This window comes from Fusarium phalaenopsidis (assembly GCF_050370095.1).
Source record: "Fusarium phalaenopsidis strain FUZ10S chromosome Unknown contig_32284, whole genome shotgun sequence".
Lineage (NCBI taxonomy): Eukaryota > Fungi > Ascomycota > Sordariomycetes > Hypocreales > Nectriaceae > Fusarium > Fusarium phalaenopsidis.
In genome coordinates this window covers 1,206,387-1,223,809 of record NW_028145414.1, presented here as the reverse complement: position 1 = coordinate 1,223,809, position 17,423 = coordinate 1,206,387, and the positions used below count along the sequence as shown (strand labels likewise).

The window sequence follows — 17,423 nt, the reverse complement described above, 5'->3', positions numbered from 1 at the left end:
TTTTAGAAACATGTCAGAGCTGCGTCGAAAGCGCGTTCATACTGCTTGCGACTAACCGTACCTTGAATAGCAGGCTGAGCAGCGAAGCCATGTCCTACACCTGGATACGATCCAAAGGCACCCTGAACATTTTCCTCTGTCGTCTAAGTCTCCGTGTCTTCTGCAAGAGTCTCCGGCACCATGTCATCCTCTTCGGCCAGACCAATGAAGACGGGAGCTCTGATCTCTTTGATGTCATCCTCGACGACGAAACTCTTGAGGCCCAAACAGTCAGTTGCACTCTACAAGCAAGTTGTCGGCAGCCTACCGGACAGAACGAAGCAGCAGCTACCACATGTTTCTTCGCCATATGGAAAGCGTGTTTTCCGCCAAAACAGTACCAGACTGCCAGGATCTAAATTGTTGGCTCCGCAGAGCGAATCGAAGCTACAAATCCATCCAGAAGCTCCTCAACTCGATCGTGATGATGTCGAGTCAGCCACTCTTTGATTTGTTCCGGGGGCTCTTCAGGGTTGTTATTGAACAGGCGCTGTCATTTTTAACTGTCGTGGGAGACTCACTCTTTAATGATTGAATTGGGAGGGTGTTGGCTGGGGTCATACGAGAGAAGGAACTTGGCAGAGCAAGCACCGAGATCGTTTGAGGAGACTCACCTTCCAACTAATCTGGCAAAATAGTTTGATTACCAGCTACGACATACAGATCGGCCAAGATGAATTTGTGGGTTGCCGGCCCGCACTCAGGCCCTCGATGGGTTAACTGAGCTCGAAGATTGTCGTCCCTTGGGTCTGTTGAAATCTTCTGTGTCACTTGGATGACATGCGTTCTAGCTAAGATGCCGAGCCTCTCGAACGAGAAGAGCTCTTTGAACCTCCACTCTAGCTGAACATCTTTACTGTCGAGCCTCCTAGCTTCTTCCCGCCTATGCCGTAATGGGAGATATCGCTGTGTAGTTAATGGCTTTGCGAATCGTCGTCTAGGGAGGGACATGGTGGGCGCATATTGAACAACAGTCAAGAAGCAATGGAACGGAGGTGAAATCTGGGTGGACAGATTTTCAAGTTGATCAGGGTAGGCCAAGTTCAGGACCGCTGTGTACGGGTGCAGCGGTGTCGTTGTAAAACCCTCACAGGTTTCGATGGGCTTACATGCCATGAGACCAGGCTGCAATCTACCTGTAAGAGTACTCTAGAAGTCCTAGTGACGCAGCCAACGACAAAGTCTAGTATCTATACGCCTTGGCACGTGTCCAAGATGGTTTAGGATCTCCCTCTGCTGCGCCGGAATACCGCAATTGGCATTTCAGCTGACGGCAAATTAGTTCCGACAGCCCCGGTGATCAGTCATCCCATGATCAATCACATTTCAAACGCGATTTTCGGATCATTGCCCCGTAAAGAATTAAGATTTTTGCTCCAATGAACTGCGATAGTCTAGGCCGAGCGGACAAGATTGTGACCCGTCCCCCAGCCCTCTTTGAACACGACATTGATCCAGATGTGTAATTTCACCAAAAACTGGGAATATACTAACGAATTCTAGTCTGTGCCGGGCCTCAGTCGGTTTCTTCAGTTGCATAAACCCGTCTACGGCTGTCAATGGCCCGCTTTTCCACTTTGGCTTCTCATCGGCATCTCCCGCCACATCTAGACTCATGTTTGCCAGGGGTTCAGATGTGCTGCCCACGTCATATGGTTGCAGACAAGCCTAGTCAGCCGTCTGAAGTGCTGGCATGCTGAGGCGGGTCCCTGAGAATGTTTCTCAAGCTCGTACGGGCCTTTCTCAAGCTTGTATTGTGAGTCGAAATCTGGCACGTTTTCCGCCATGACGAGCGGCCTAGCGTGGGAAAACGTCGTGATTCGTTTCCAGGCCGACTCTCACGTGCAGGATAGGAGAGTAAGCTTGCGAATGGGTAAAATTCAGGCGTATCCTGTGACGGCGGCGGACGGGTAACAGATGGCGGTGATGGGCTCCAGTCTATTGTTTCTCGTTCGCTCGAAACTACCCGCCAAGATGTTGTTGCTCGTGGGGCTGGTGGTCTCTATCTTGTATTCTTTGGAATCTTCCTAGAATGCTTGAAGGTGAATGTAGCTTGGCTCATCGGTCGGTGTCAGTAGATTACTGTCCAAGCTGGACTTTGTGTGAAAGTAGGTCTGGACTTTGCTCACGTCAATTTTGCGTCACTCATACTTGGGGTTCTTGGGCTCTAGCTTCTTGCCAGTACACTTGAAATACCCCGCGATGCCATCGTAGTTTGCTGAAGCGCCCCCAAACTTGAGAGGGAATGGGTATGTTCGTTCAGCGTCACCGTCTAAAATCCCCCAATCCCGTGCAGCTTTCAACTGGCTGTCGACAGTGGACTCGTTCTTTTTGGAGTAGGCGTTTAGTTCTGATGACCTGCCCATGTTTTCAAGTGCCAAGGGTCTCCTGACGAGTGAGTTTAGAAACTGGCTGTACGTACTCGGAGTTGGGACGGTATTCTGGAGAGCCGACATGATCATGTCCATAAATGCCCTAAAGTACTTAGGAGAGGAGATCAGCTGCTTCATCAACGTATCAAGTTACTCGTTCTGAATTGGATTATCGGCCTTTGGAAATGATATTCAAGTAATATCACTCTTGGTCGTTCGGATCTCACGATAGAATGTACCGTTGGGCAAGAAGAACCGTAGGTCCTGGTCGACATAGTTGATAACTGCCCATGCCTAGATAGGCTCGTCGAACTCGGTAGCTGGTCGCCATTTGTCTTCCACTCTAACCATATGCTCATCACTGACGATGAAGTGAGCGTTGATACGAGCGGGCCGGATAATGGCCGGCGGCAGCTGGATATACTCGGTGGCTTTGAGTGTCGAGCGACTTGGATTAACCACGTTTGGCTGACCAGGCTCATTTGAGACTCTGTCAATAGCATAGAACTCACCCACTGTTGGGTAAATTACTGGACGATCCTCTGGTAAGGGGTCAATGGCATGCATTACCTGACCAAACTTGTCAATGATATTGATCTTGGTCAACCGCAGCTACCCGTGAGTGGCGGGCTTAAAACCGGGCATCGTATGTCCCACTGGCATGGATAGTGAGCATGAGCCGTAAAGCGTAGGATTACTCTTCTGATTAATCAGATTAAGGTCCACTCCCTTTCTCGCCACTATGTTTGAAGCTACAGTTAAAACCATGGGTTTTATTTTGGGCCGGCGGACGAGAGGCTTTTTTGTGCGAGGTTGGTAGCGAGTAGTCAGATAGTCGGTCAAACCGGCTTCATTTGTCCCTGGAAAATTTTATCGGGGCCTCTATCATTGTATATAAGTCTAGGGGTTTACAATCATTCCTGGCTCAATTATCTCTCACCTGATGGCTCTCATCTAGGGCAAGTCTAGCAAGCCTCGACCTGTTCCGACGCCTGGCTAAGGTTGGCTTGCTAGCTTACTGACTGGTTGAATATGTACTGGACTGGCTGCATGTACCGATAGCTAGCCGCGTCGGAGCAGCCCATGTAGTGTTCTTCGGTCTGCCACGGAGAGTATTCGTGATCTTAGGGTCGAGGATCCGTCGATAGGGATCTTGAGAGGTCCACTCTCGCAGGGACCTTGGCCGAGAAGGGGTTTGATTAAGGTGTGGGCTCCCCAGTTCGGTCTGCTCCTTATAAATCTACAACAAATAACGTTAATCAACAGGCCCCACTAAATTTACCTGTGTCAGTCGAGAGTGAGTTATTCCTCAGGACGTGACCGGGATGTCCGGGTCTATTTGCCTTCGGCTTCTCCGGCAGGGCATTAATCAGCGCCAGCTGACAATGAGATATATCAAGGTCGCAACCCAGACTTTCCGCCTCATATGTTGTACGTTCATGTCATAAGAACTTGACTTGCCCAATATGTTCAATGCACAATCAGTCAGTTCCATCTTATTCAAGGCTGCCGCCTTTTTGAATGCCATCTCAGTACCAGGCCACATCAAATATGGGATTGAACATTTCAATCCTGCGGTTCAGATAATTGGCACAAACCCCAACTTAAAGATCGGCGAACAGAGCGCTATAGTTGGTTGGGATTATATGAATGCGACAATTCTGATCGCCGGTAAGAACCACCTACCATGCGTGCATGCATAGGCAGTATTGAGCGGAAGCAATAGCTGTTTTAAACTGGCGTTGGAGCCATACCAGAGGGCCTGAAAATGCTTCTGATAAATTCATCTTCTGGATTTTACTGGCAGCGGGAGGGTTCGTTGGCTTGCGATTTTGGCGACTACGCTCATTTAAACCCTTGTTTACTTTGTGGGTTTCGCCAGTTTTGGGACTCTTAGGATGGGCTCTTGGAGCTTAAGATCGCCGCTAGAAGATGGATCAGGTATGCCATTGTCACTAAGGAAAGGATATCACGACTAACGGCTAAATACATCTGACTGGCCGTGAAAAGGGGTTAAGTGGTGGATGTCTCCGAAACCAAACTGTTGTTGCCAGACGCTGGAGGCTAGAAACCCAATCCAGAATGTTAAACATGATAGGGAAATACCCCATCACTGGAAGATGTGGGTATCCCAAGTCCATAGCAGCGCGTAAAAAGCCAAACTTCTTTGATTCGGAACCATTGCCTTAATGGTCTCAGTGCCTACCTACGTGGCCTGCCCCTTCTTTGCTTTCCTTGGGGTGGCTTTCTTCCTTCATAATCTTCTGTCTAAAGGCGAAGCATCCGAACCTGATCTCCATATTCTTCACGTTGAGTGTATCAACGGATCAATTGATACTTTAACAGAGCTAACCAGGACATCTACGCCAAGCGAAATAAGTTACGTGATCGAAGAGACAATCTGGCCAGATGATCCAGTGCCAACGGTCACGAAGCAACTAATTGCGAGACTTCTGGAAATTGGAGACACAGATACTCCTGATACCAGTGAAAAGATGGCCCAGAAGATCTTTACCCACGGCGGTGTCCTTGACCACTGCACGTACAGGTTTGAGGGCAGAGAAGGTTGGTTTCGACAGGAACCGGGTGCAGGGTTAGTACGCTGAGCCTTGGTTGCAGCGATATTAAAGTGTTAAAGCGGGCCAAACCGCCTGGCAACCGAATTACCAAGAGCCGTCATCACATCATCTCTCGGGTCTATTCGCAGACTGGCAAGGTCGACAACCTCATCTTTGTAGGGGAACGAGTCGTTGAGTTTGAGAAAGGCCAGACTGTGAACAATATGTTCGCTGCGAGAGTGGTGGTGGACGAATCAACTCCTGGAACAAGCCCGAGGGAGGCCCTCTCTATTCACCATCTATATTGCAGGCCAACCCCTTTCTATTTGTCATATAGCCGTTGAGCTAACTGTGGCATGTAGGACATGGGGCCGCTGAAAATGGCAGCACAAGGGTAGATTTCGGCACTGCAAGAAAGCGGAATTGGGTCCTCGTATCGTCGAGATGTTAGGTGCACGCCCAGGATGCAGAAGCACACACGGTTACTATATCTCGACCATTTCACTTCCATGCAAAAGGTTGCTTCCTAGCATATACCTGGATAGATCTATACAATCTTAATGACTTAGACAGCCCAAGAAAATTAGAAAGTCTTTGAGAATCTTGGTTTTGCATGTGTATGGCAATTAGACATTCAAGGTCACCTCGGCTCGCTCGGAGTCAAGTTCCGTTGATGCATATCTACGGAGTAACCAAGGCGGGAATAATCCGTATGTGCGCTCGGAAGGTTTGCCAATCTGGACCAAGGCCTATCTGGCTGTTCGGCAAAACTTCCCACTCCTTGTTAGCTAGAAGGTCTAGCTTAGTCTCGGTATTAACAAAGTCTACAGTAAGCAAACATGATTCCTCACCATCATGCCAAACCTGGTCGTCTCGTATCCTCCTGATCACATGTGAAAGCTAACTGTCAAGATGAACCTCTTTGAGACATTCCTGCTCTACTTTGGCTTTGTCGATCCACCCCAGACGACGCTTGGCCTATCCCCCCACGGACACCGGCTCACCTCTCCCAAGCTTACTGCTCCTTTCCAGCCTCTGCCAGAGACAAGCCGCAACTCGCCGGGGCAGCGAAACATCTGGTGTGATGGGTTTTCGACAGACACAGACTATGATGAGGATGGGCCGACCACTGGGACTTTCTGCGACTACCACTTGACCATAACCAACACCACCAAGGATGTCGACGGCGTGCAACTCTTTGCTCTTGCTGCCAACGGGCACGTTCCCGGTCCTGCGATCGAATGCAACTAGGGCGACATCCTCCCCGTCAATGTCACCGACAGCATACAAGATAACCAGACGGCAATGCCTTGGCACGGCCTTAGCCAGCGCGACGGTACGAACGATCAGGATGGTGTGCCTGGAGTAACCGAGTGCGCCATCCCGCCGGGTTATACTCGAAGATATCAGTTCAAGCTGACCCAGTACGGCACAGCGTAAGTACACCTGAACCTATGGCCTTCCAGTCCAGAACAGCTCCCTCACTCTCAGCAGGTGGTACCACTCCCACGCACTGTCGCAATTCGGTGACGGTGTGCGTGGCCCTATAATCATTCACGGGCCCGCCACGGCCAACTACGACGTGGATATGGGCACCATCATGATCGACAACCTCTTCGACAACAGCTCCCATCCGATCTCGACCGCGGCATACGCCTCCCGAGTCCTCCACGTGAACGGGACGGGCTTCTGGAACTACATGTTAAATGGCGCAAATACTTCTCCCGACCTCAAACTGGGTAGACAGGCTCTGTGGTCTGTTGAACCAGGCAAAAAGTACCTCATCCGATTCATCAACTCTGCAGTACAATCCGCCTGGGCGGTTCACTTGGACAACCATGACATGACTGTCATCGCAGCCGACTTGGTCCCCATAGCTCCGTACAAGACCGACTGGCTCAATATTGGCAATGGACAGAGATACGAAGTGATTATCGAGATGAACCAGCCATCAGATACCTACTTTCTCCGCGCCGTCGCCCAGTAAGGCTGTCCCGATGAGACCCAAAACGATGGGCTGGGACAGGCAAATGGGATCCTGCACTACAAGGACGCGCCGTCAACTCGCCCTACTACAACTGCGGGCAAGACCACCGCCGACTTCCCGTACTGCGCAGACGAGCCACTGGGCTCGCTCCGACCGTGGGTCGAGAAGAGCGCCGGATCTAGTACCGCATTTGAGGCTACCGTCTCGATCCTCCCCAGCGGTGACCGCGATCGTGTCACCTTCAGCAACGACGGTACCGTTTGGCGCTGGCGCTTGAACATGGGAGGCGTCGTGGTCAACTATACTCAACCTACGCTTCAAGCACTCGCCGACGGCGTTCCTCCCTACGATCAGTCGATAGATCACCAGATTGTTCTTCCGCAAAAGAGCCATTGGGTGTATTTCATTGTCCAGAACCTATTCTACGCTGCTCATCCCATGCATGTACACGGCCACGAGTGAGTTTCTGCACATCTGACTATTTTTACGCTCTTTTTGTCTCACTAACTCTCCCCCTTTGAAGCATGGCTACACTTGGGCAGAGCCCGGACAACTGGGATCCAGCCTATATCTCAACGCTGAATTTCGACAACCCCCAACGGAGAGATATAGCACTAGTGGTTGGCAACATCAACCATCACGACCAAGGAGTTGAGTCGCTGGTGAGGTACTGCAGAAAGAAGACTGGCATCTGACGAAAAACTAGGGTCTCTGGTGCTCGGCTTAAAAACCGACAATCCGGGGGTATGGATGTTCCATTGCCATATCATCTGGCACTCAGAATCCGGCATGGGCTTTCAATTCATCGAGCGTGCTGATGAGATCCTTGTGCAGGCATTGATCAGCAAGGAAAGCTTCAAGCAAGAGTGCGCTGCAGAACTAGGTTATGAGGCAGAAGACCCGAGGCAGAAGACCCGAGGCATATCAAGTCAGGCAGCACTTCCGGCGTTTGAAGGCAGGGAGCTGGTTAAACACCAGAGAAAGACGGCGAATGCATAGATTGAACAACCACTTGGAACGGAAACGGATGGTGAGCCGTCTCGAGACGCTGAGCGACGGTTCACCCCGTTTGTTTGTGAGATAAACTGAATCACATCTGATCCCTCTTAGAATCTCGTCTGTTGAATATTTGACCTGAGGGGTATCTGGACCTCCTATTCGGTGAGAAACTTGGCCCAATAAAATTGATTCATGCCCGTGATACTTGCCAGCATGCCAAAGATTGATTTAGAACCAAAGCTTATCCGTGGCGATATGAACTAATGTTGGCGTTCACGGAGCTGCAGAGCCTCTGGATAAACCTATACCGCCATGTCACCTGAAAGAGCCATGTCCGGTCCTGACCATGAAGTTGGCCCTCAGGCCTAGAATTGACTGCAGCGGCGGCGGCATGGCTGAGCGTACCGGTGACGCATGCCAGGTACTAGTCCTGTCCCGAGGCCACGTCCACCCGGGTAATAAGCCAGGAATGGAAGCCCAGTGGACCATTGTAGAAGCCTAAGTCCGCGTCAATCCGGATGGAGAGAAATTGCCGGCTACATGCTGTGGAGTCTGTCTTTTCTTGGTGCCTTTTTGGTCTTGTTTTAATGTGCTTGTGAAAACCAGCATGCTCTCTCAAAGTATTCTCACCAAAATTCCATCTTCACGTCAGGCGTTTTTGTGTGTGACGACAACAGTGAAAGGACCAGCTTCCAGCGATTAATTCCTGTGATTAAGTCCAAGATGCCGGCGTCTCATGCGACAAGATGCCCCAGGCCTGGCAATGGCGATGTCGAAACAGCGCCGTTGTTGGCTAGCATCCGTGAAGATGACCGGCAGGTGGTGAGCTGGGACGGCCTTGGCGACCCTGAGAATCTTCAGAACTGGAGTACCGGCAGAAAATGGATCAGCATTGTTCTTCTGTCCATCATGACCTTCTTGACGTAGGTTCACAAGTTACTGCTTGGAGCGCATCCGTCCGCTGACCAACTTCCTGGCAGACCTTTGCTTCGTCCATGTTTGCGCCTGGAGTGCCCCAGCTCATTAAAGAATTCGGCATCGACAGTAAATACCTTGCATCCTTCGTCATTTCGGTATACGTCCTTGGTTACGCATTCGGACCCCTCCTCATCGCGCCCATGAGCGAGCTGTACGGTCGAATACCCGTATACCTCGTGACATCCTTCCTATCTCTCGTCTTCAGCCTTGCGTGCGCTTGGTCAATCGATATTTGGATGCTCACGCTTTTCCGATTTCTTGCAGTCATCGCGGGATCGTGCCCCATTACCGTTGGATCTGGCACAATCGCAGATACATTCATACAGGAAGAGCGAGGCAGAGTCATGGGGCTATGGCCTTTTTCGATCCTATTCCGACCCAGGTCGACCCTTGCACCCACCAATTCTCTCATCTCTGGCCTCGATAAACTCGACATGATAGCTTGGGCCCGGTAGCAGGATCCTACGTTGCTGAAGCATACGGTTGGAGATCCGACTTCTATATCTTAGCAGCCTGTGTGAGTCAAGTGTGACAAGAAGAGTAAACGGCAGTAACTAACAGGCTCTACAGACAGGAATATATCTCATCCTGGCTCTCATCTTCCAAGACGAAACCTTCCCACCCTTGTTACTAGAGAGAAAAGTCCGTCGTCTCTAGAAAGAGATGGGCGACAAAAACCTCCGTTCGGCATTGGAGCTCACTGCAAAGACAGCTCGAGAGCTGCTACTAGTCTCCATCCTACGTCCTATAAAGCTTCTGCTCTTGTCGCCCCTCGTATTCTGGTTATGTGGCTGTTGGATATGGCTATATGTATCTCATATTCACTACAAAATTACCAACGTCTTTCTTAAACAGTATGGCTTCAACCGCAGTCTTGTTGGTGTGGTCTTTCTTGGTCTTGGGATCGGCCAATTCATCAGCCCTGCCATCTTCAGCCGGTTATCGGACAGCCTGCTTCAAAAGCTCGCCTCCCTTGGCGAGATGAAACCTGAGTATCGTCTCCCCCTCCTCTGGCCAGGAGCGGTGCTGATTCCCTTCGGCTTTCTCGTCTACGGATGGTCGGCCGAGTATCAGGTTCACTTCATGGTCCCCATCCTTGGCACGGCGCTTGTCGGAGCTGGCATGATCTGGACCTTCTTGCCGATCGGGATCTACGTAGTTGATGCCTATACTAGCTATGCAGCAAGCGCAACGGCCGCCACGACTGTCCTTCGTAGCATTGGCGGAGTGTTCATCCCATTGGCTGGTGGTAGTTTGTAAGACCTTGGGTCTTGGCTGGGGAAACACTCTGTTGGCAGCCCTCGTAGTCGCTATGGCTCCTATGATATGGGTCTTTTTCAAGTACGGCGAGGTGCTCAGGCAGCATCCTAGGCTCCGCTTGGAGCTTTGAAACAGTCAGGTTTTGCAAAATGGAATGGGATGGCGGATATTAGTTGCGAGTACTGCTATCGCACCTAGTTTAGTGGTCTCATGTTTGTCGAGAGAAATCTTTACATCCTGAGACCTCTATACTTTTCGGATCAACAAGTAATCCATGTCCTGCCGGGCTTCAGCTAGACGCCTGAAAACTAAAAGGCTTGCCACACGCAATCAGGCGCTCCTGCCTCGATGGTCAAGGGCAACTCGATAGAGATATCCGTCTGTGGCGGTGCTCGTTTTAGCAGTGACAGGTAAACATCTTAGCGAACGAGTTGCCAGAAGGCGGTTTTCCCAAGACCGCCGCCTAATTCGCGGTTTGGAGAGCTGAAGAGGGCCGCAGACTTGGCCAAGTGCCGCTCGAAATCCTTTCCGGTTGTCGTGACTGGGGTCGGGTACTGTGTCAGCCAAGGTAGCAGCGTAAGCAGCTAATTAGACATACGATTCATCTCTTCGTACTTTCGAAGAACCATCACGGTCGCCAGCAGGTTCTCATCTACAACTGGCTGGTCGCTACTCAACAAAGCATCAAGCATGGAGTCGCACCGTGAATGGCACTTATTAGCTATAGAGGCGTCGAAGGAGCATGTGCGGGAAAGGTGTAGAGCAGCCAAGGCAAAGATAGAATTGAGGAGCACTTCGCATTTCGAAGTTCTTTTAGTAACCCCGAGTTGAAAATGCTTATTTGCGTCCGTTCCATCGAACTAGGTGTTCAGGGAGTTAGTTGTGTCCACGGTGACGGGACGGAAGACTAGTAATCATACCAAAGGAGCCAGTGTCTGGCGATAATGTCGCAGTAAATGAGCCTCGGTTCTGTCTCTGACCAACGATAAGCCGTCGTAGCTCAAGCCTCCACTGCCTTTGTCATTCGCTATGTTGGAGGTGTCGCTTGGAGCATGCTGCACGGTGGCTCTTGTGGGTTCATAGACGTTGCTGTCTGCGGCTTGGCGTAATTTACGCATATCGTCGTCACTGGTCACGCTCGGAAGGTAAGATGAATTGTCGAAGGATGCCAGGCAATCGAGTGACTGTAGATCAAGGAAGGATGTTGTCATTGTGGACCAGCCCATTGCCTCCACCCAGAAGGCCACACTGGTACCAAACTAAGAGAGAGGCTCGAGTCATCTTCAGCACTGGAAGGTGGAGAGGGTTCTCCGTGGCTGAGAACTGATAAGTCCGGGAGTTCTTGTGGTACCGACTGCGGCTCCGACGGGGGAGCTTGCTCACACTCCCTGCCATTCTCACGACATCTCTGGCAGACCGGAGAAACCTCATCGCCTAGATAATTACCCAACCGTTAATAGCTGTAGCTTCGACGGCGCCGGAGCTGGGGAATGGGCAGGCGAGGAGTATCTGCTCACATTTGAGATGACGAGCCCGGCAGGCGGTGCTGTGAGGCTCAATGTCAGCAACAGGGGCACATTGCGTGTAAAGATGGTACAATGACAAGGTCATAAGATGGTTAAAAATATACCATTCGCGCCGTGAGCGCTTTGTTTCTGGCTTGGCCATGAATCGCGATTGAGGAATCTGCGAGCCTCCAACTTGCTGTAGTACGGAGACCCTGACACAAGAGCTGCTCCAGAGCTGCAAACCTCTGGTAGGCCATGGCCAGTTCCACCGCCCTCTGCTTGATCCGCCTGAGCACGGCGTCTGCCTGATCAGCATCTGGATCGTCGATATCTATGTGATAGGCTTTGAGCTCTTTTCGAAACTGCACGAGGAGAGGAGCAGGTCAGTACTATCATCCAAAAGGTAGAATCCTCACTTACGCGATCGATGATGATGAATACGTCTTTCCAATGGTCTTGGACTCGGCCCTGAGAGCTACACGTGATATCTGCTATGGCAATGATATCTCGAATAGCCCATGACGCGTCGGGAAACTCACGTAGAGCCTCCCTCGATCGACAAATACCTGAGTCTTCCTCGCCACCGCGCCATTTCGGCCCTAGCCATGACCAAGGGCTTGGGCAATGCGATCCTGGTCCTTTTCCAGGTCCTTCATGCCGCCCTAGATGATAGACGAGAGTCTGTTTTTGTACCGCTTCGCCTTCTTGGCCTAGAACCACGAGGCGTCGTGCCAAGGCAACGGCCACCAATGCGTGGCCGATGGGCCTTGGCCGTCGTCGTCAGGGACTTCAGATAGGTCCTCGATCAAGACGATGAGTTGTTGATAGACTCTGGTAGCATGTGCCTCTAGCTGCTCTATCGAGTCCTGGTTGAGCTTCTCCAGCTTGCCCACCACGGCGTTGGCATGGTCAAAGTCGGCCTGTAAGTCGTACGACTCGCGCGGAAGTAGGCCTACAAGACTATTGCGCGCCTTATCCAGAGCCTTTGGCAAGACTTCAGACTCGGCTTTGGTGACGGGACGACGAAAGATCAGCCTAGGCAGGTCGTCGGCGCGTTTGCCACCGGTCCTCAGCCACTGGGATGCAGACTGCTCTACGTGGGCGAAGCCGCTGACGATGCTCGAAACGGCCTTGTTGACTAGGACGACGGGGCCCAAGATGATGAGATACTTAAGAATCAAGGAGGCTAGGACCGGAGGCGCTAGGAAGCCTATGATGTACGCAAAAGGGCGGCTCAAAAGGAGGACCGACAGGATTCGCCAGGCCCCATTGATGCCGGCTGAGATGGCGTGTTTTGTCTGTACGAAAGTATCAACGACTGGAGGAGGGTTGGTATCGACATTGGGCGAGTCGTCTGTGAAGAGAAGACTTGTCAGCGAGTTTGGACATTGCCGGAGCATTATAGACATGCATTACCATTTGAGGGGCTGGACTCTTGCTTGTCTTGCTTGTGCCGACTGGTTCTCGGGCGAGCTGATGGCTTGCCATCTGGACCGTATGGGTCGTCGTCATGAAGGCTCGTATGGTTGCTCGACCATCGTTCAGCTCGAACGTGAGCGGCCCGCCTCGGCGACATGCCGTATTCCTCACCAATGCCCCAAATGTCATCCAGATCGTTGCCATCCATATCGTTGCCGTCCATGGCGCTTTCGGTGAGGGGTGCGCTTGGTGAGTCAGGCTAAAGTGTCGGGAGCTCCGAGCGAGAAGTTGGGCCAGACGTGGGTAGGTAGGCAGGGAGGCAGGTTGTGGCGTCAGAGTTGAGTGAATCCGAACGAGGGTGGTCGTCCAAGAGGAATTCGTCGGCTGTAGTAAGCTATAGCGCAACAAAGGATCGGATCGTTCTGAGGAGGAGGAGGAGAAGCGTCGTGTTGTGATCGCCCCTTTGTTCAAGATGACCGACCTCCTCGTGTAACGCAGAGTCACATTCGCCACGCATGTCAGGCAACTAACTGTTGCACAAGATGAATGAACAAAGAAACCAGGCACCAACACCTGTATCGTCAGCCAGCATTAGGAGCTCCCCTTTCTTAGGCCACAGGGTTTTGAAACATCACACAGTCAGTCCAGGCAATGCCGTGATCGTGATGATGGCGGAATGCCAGGTAGAGCCTAGAGCATATTCTCAGCCAGAGTATAATGGCCCCGGCGCCAAGATCCATGGATTAGAATCTGGGACAGCTCCGACAGCCGCGATCGATCTCTCCTGCCTATATTGAGCAAGTCCGGGCTAAGCGTAAACATGATCTTGGGAGATGACGACCTAGCATCGACATCAGTCAAGCCATGACCCAATATGCTTCTTCCGGACGCGTCGCAATCTCATTTTTTCCCATGCCGCAGAGAAGCATCACCACCACAGTCCGTCCGCTGCCAGCAAAAAGCCTCCGAACCTAAGGGATCCTTCCTAGCATCCCTCATATCCCACCGTGACCAGACACAATCCGGCGTGCCATCTTTCCATCTCTTATCCCGCAAGTGATAGAACCAGAAGCTGCGCGCGCGATGCGTGTCTCGCAAGCTCAGGGCCTCATCCTCAATCCACTTGAAAGCCGTCTCCCACTGTTGGATCAAACTGTCCAAGTGTGGAAAATGGAACAGGCTGAGCTGCCGGCCGGCCCGCCTAACGTCGATAAGGGGACCGGTCCAGCCATCCAAGTAGACTTGTTGAATTTCGTTGCAGAGTCTCTCGAGTAGTAAGTCAGTCTCTTGGAGAAGAGTCAGTCCTCGCCTAGCCCTTCGACCCATCTCGCAGATGCGAATCCGCGCGATCTCGTTCAGGAACGGTGCCACGTCTTGGAGCCGAGTAACCGCCTTCCTCGTCCGGGGCCAGTCATGGTCTTTCATCGACCTTAGCACCTGCTGTATTCGCTCGTCCAGTTCCTCCAGCTTCCGACATACATCCTCCACTGCGTCGGTGTAAGGGGCAAGCCGGAAGAGATGTGAGGAGTAGTCAGAGTCATCAGGCTCTCCTACCCTGCCCGGGTTCCGAAGGTCCATTTCGAGGGAAATGTCGAGGATATTAGCGAGTATGCGTGCAGTTTGGTTATCAGCTTGTGCCCAGGACCAATCCGTAGCTGTGTGTAGTAACGGGGAGGCGCATGCCGGGGAAGAAGACGAAGACGAGGCTATGTGTTGAGACACGTTAGAGAGAAATATAACCAAAGGAAGAAACGTCAAGCAACTTACAGGTAGCTGAAGCGGACTCGGCAAAGCTTCGAGATCGTGAAATCCCCGCCTCATGAGCCTCAAAGACCCGCTCTAAATACTGACGTGGGATCCCTGAGGGAATGTCTGTCGACCCTGCTGGTCGAAGGCGTGTCGACCGCGTAGCCGAGGGCGAGCTACCAAGGTCGATCGTGATGTGGGGGAACATACAGTCGATTCTTTGCTGATCGGACCCCCACGCTTCTGTGCCGTTCCCATCTCGGTGTTGTTCACGGAGACGCGAGAGGTGAGCTACTATTACAGCGGCAGTTATTCTGGATGCCCCTGGAAACTCGAACTTGAGATCTCTGACAAAACTCAGTTCTGTCATCCAGACGAGCTCAAGAGACTTGGTAATATCACGGCCCAGCCTGGTCAAAGCTGGGTCGAGGTTATAGATACCAAAGACGGAGGCAGGACGAGCAGTGGGAGATGGATGTTGGTCACCAGTCATAGAGGGCATACCAGGAACTGTAGATGCCGCTGTGAGTAAGTCATCAATGGCAGCCTGGAACGTCGAGGGGGAGGCATGAGGAGGCATAAATCGGTTAGACGAGGTAGACCAGCGGAATTGAGTGCTGGATCCTCGAGTAAAGCGAAATGAGGGCGTACCGTGGTCGGCAATCATGTCGAGGTCCCTCAAGGTCGTTTCGAGAATCTATCCATCGTTAGACCGCAAGAGCAGACACTTGGCAGAGAGGGCGGAGTTACATACCCGACGAAGATCTTGTATAAGGTTCTCTTCCGGGACGTAGAGACCATCAGCAGCCGTTTCCCAGGGCTTATAGCGAGGGCACAGAGCAGAATCAAAGTCGACGTAGGGCATGACGATTTCATTGTCATGCGTGAGGTTGTTGGGCATCCTCAAAGAGTGAAGAGGCCCAGAATCAGGCCGAAGTCCCGGCTGGCATCGCCAGGCAGGTTCTTCTTGAGAGACCTCGCCAAGTAAGACGATGTCCGGGACAAGTAAGACGATGCCCGGGATGGTGGCAATTGCGATGTTGATCTCGATGCCTTGTTGGAACCAGTCGACGGGTCGCAGGGAAGAATCGGGCAGTTGGGCAAGGTCAGAGCTGGAGGCAAAGAGCGCGTCTGTGGCCGAGTTGAGAATGAGAACGACGATCAAGACGACGAGCTGCACAACCAAGAGGAAAGCAATGGCCACAGTTGCAACTACGACCGTGTTGTGGATGACAAGGCGGGAGGGATACGGAGCCACGGGTGCGAATTCGGGATAGAGCTCGTCGGTGCTTGACGTGTCAGCATCGCTATTGGCCTTGTTGGTGTCTATCGCATCGGCTTGGCTATCAGTTTGAGAGTCTTGGGATGCGGGTGAGTCAACAGAGGCCAGTGACTAATAATCCTCTTGCTAGTCCTCTTGCTGGTCCAGCAGGTACGCCCTCACCAGCCCAAGGTCCACCATGTAGGTATTGGTCGGTGACTCTGGGGCGCCCTCGAAACTATCATAAGTCTCACGTTGCGGCTCCGAACTCGTATACGGGGGAGAGTCTTGGAGGTCGTAGGGAGTGTCAAGATGGCGACGCTTGGCGGGAAGCTGGTCGTCATCAGGCTCGTTCGGTGTGCGGCGCTTCAGGGCGCGGCCAGAGGAGACAGCGAGGGGGGAGTACAGTCGGATGCGGGTGAACTGGCTCCTGTCGATGGCATCTCGAGAGTCGTTGAGGGTGTCCGGAGAGATGTAGAGCTCGAGCGGTAGGGGATCGACGTAAGGGCCCGTCTGGACTGAGAACTTGATTCCAGTCTGGTGCAGTGTCTGTCGATGGACATGGAACTCGGCGGGCGGGGGAGAGTCGGGAGAGTCGTGAGAGTCGCAGGTCACGCGGGAGTCGTCTTGAGTGCCAATGTCGAGGTTGAGGTCATCTTGAAGGTCACGAAGCTGATGTGCATAGCCGAGGCCTCGCGACCGATCAGCTGCTGCTCTGCCAAGTCATAAACGTCTCTGGATGCGATATTGTCGCTGTCGCCGTCGGGACATAAGGTTATTAAGACAGAGACGAGCACGAGGACCTTACTGGGGAATATCCGTTGCCAACGTCAGCCCCGTTGTCAAAGGCCAGCGAATCCGATTTTGACCTAAGGTTCACATCTAGCCTGGAACAGCTTGCAACGGCCCCCAAAGGCAGCTTGCAAAAGCCTGCAACAGCCTTCAACAACAGCCTTCAACAACAGCCTTCAACAACAGCCTTCAACAACAGCTTGCCGCGGCCTTCAGGAGCACCTTCAAGATCGCGATCACGGCGGGGCTGGGGTTCGATCCCCGAGAGAGGTAAGAGCTCTTTTTTATGCGCCGAGAAAGGAAGGCGGTGAAGTGGCAAAAAGAGCCACCTAGCACACGAGTTAAGGTAGGTTATTAAAAAGAGCTAACGTATATAATAAGCGAGCGCCGCAGACAAGCAAGCGCCGCACTTTTCTTAACCCTCTTTAGTAAGATCATAATAAAAACACAATAAATTAATTAATTAATTAAAACTACTCACTATACTCTTCCCCGGAGGTCTTA

The 17,423-nt window shown here is 52.0% G+C and overlaps 3 protein-coding genes across 3 annotated transcripts; 1 reads left to right on the top strand and 2 right to left on the bottom strand.

The window, feature by feature from the left end:
- Positions 1-5,881: 5,881 nt before the first annotated feature.
- Positions 5,882-7,418, top strand: LRP88_02256 (uncharacterized protein; the record flags this gene model as incomplete). The annotated part of the gene is made up of 4 exons (XM_083238923.1): positions 5,882-6,190; positions 6,269-6,405; positions 6,464-6,944; positions 6,996-7,418. 4 exons carry the CDS (start codon positions 5,882-5,884, stop codon positions 7,416-7,418), a joined length of 1,350 nt encoding a protein of 449 aa, XP_083105518.1.
- Positions 7,419-12,411: 4,993 nt separating this feature from the next.
- Positions 12,412-13,343, bottom strand: LRP88_02255 (uncharacterized protein; the record flags this gene model as incomplete). Its single annotated transcript, XM_083238922.1, has 2 exons — positions 12,412-13,055; positions 13,118-13,343. 2 exons carry the CDS (start codon positions 13,341-13,343, stop codon positions 12,412-12,414), a joined length of 870 nt encoding a protein of 289 aa, XP_083105517.1.
- A 1,404-nt stretch (positions 13,344-14,747) lies between these two features.
- Positions 14,748-17,147, bottom strand: LRP88_02254 (uncharacterized protein; the record flags this gene model as incomplete). Its single annotated transcript, XM_083238921.1, has 5 exons — positions 14,748-14,826; positions 15,205-15,563; positions 15,621-16,259; positions 16,311-16,834; positions 17,117-17,147. The coding sequence occupies 5 exons, from the start codon at positions 17,145-17,147 to the stop codon at positions 14,748-14,750; spliced, it is 1,632 nt and encodes a 543-aa protein (XP_083105516.1).
- Between the last annotated feature and the right edge of the window lie 276 nt (positions 17,148-17,423).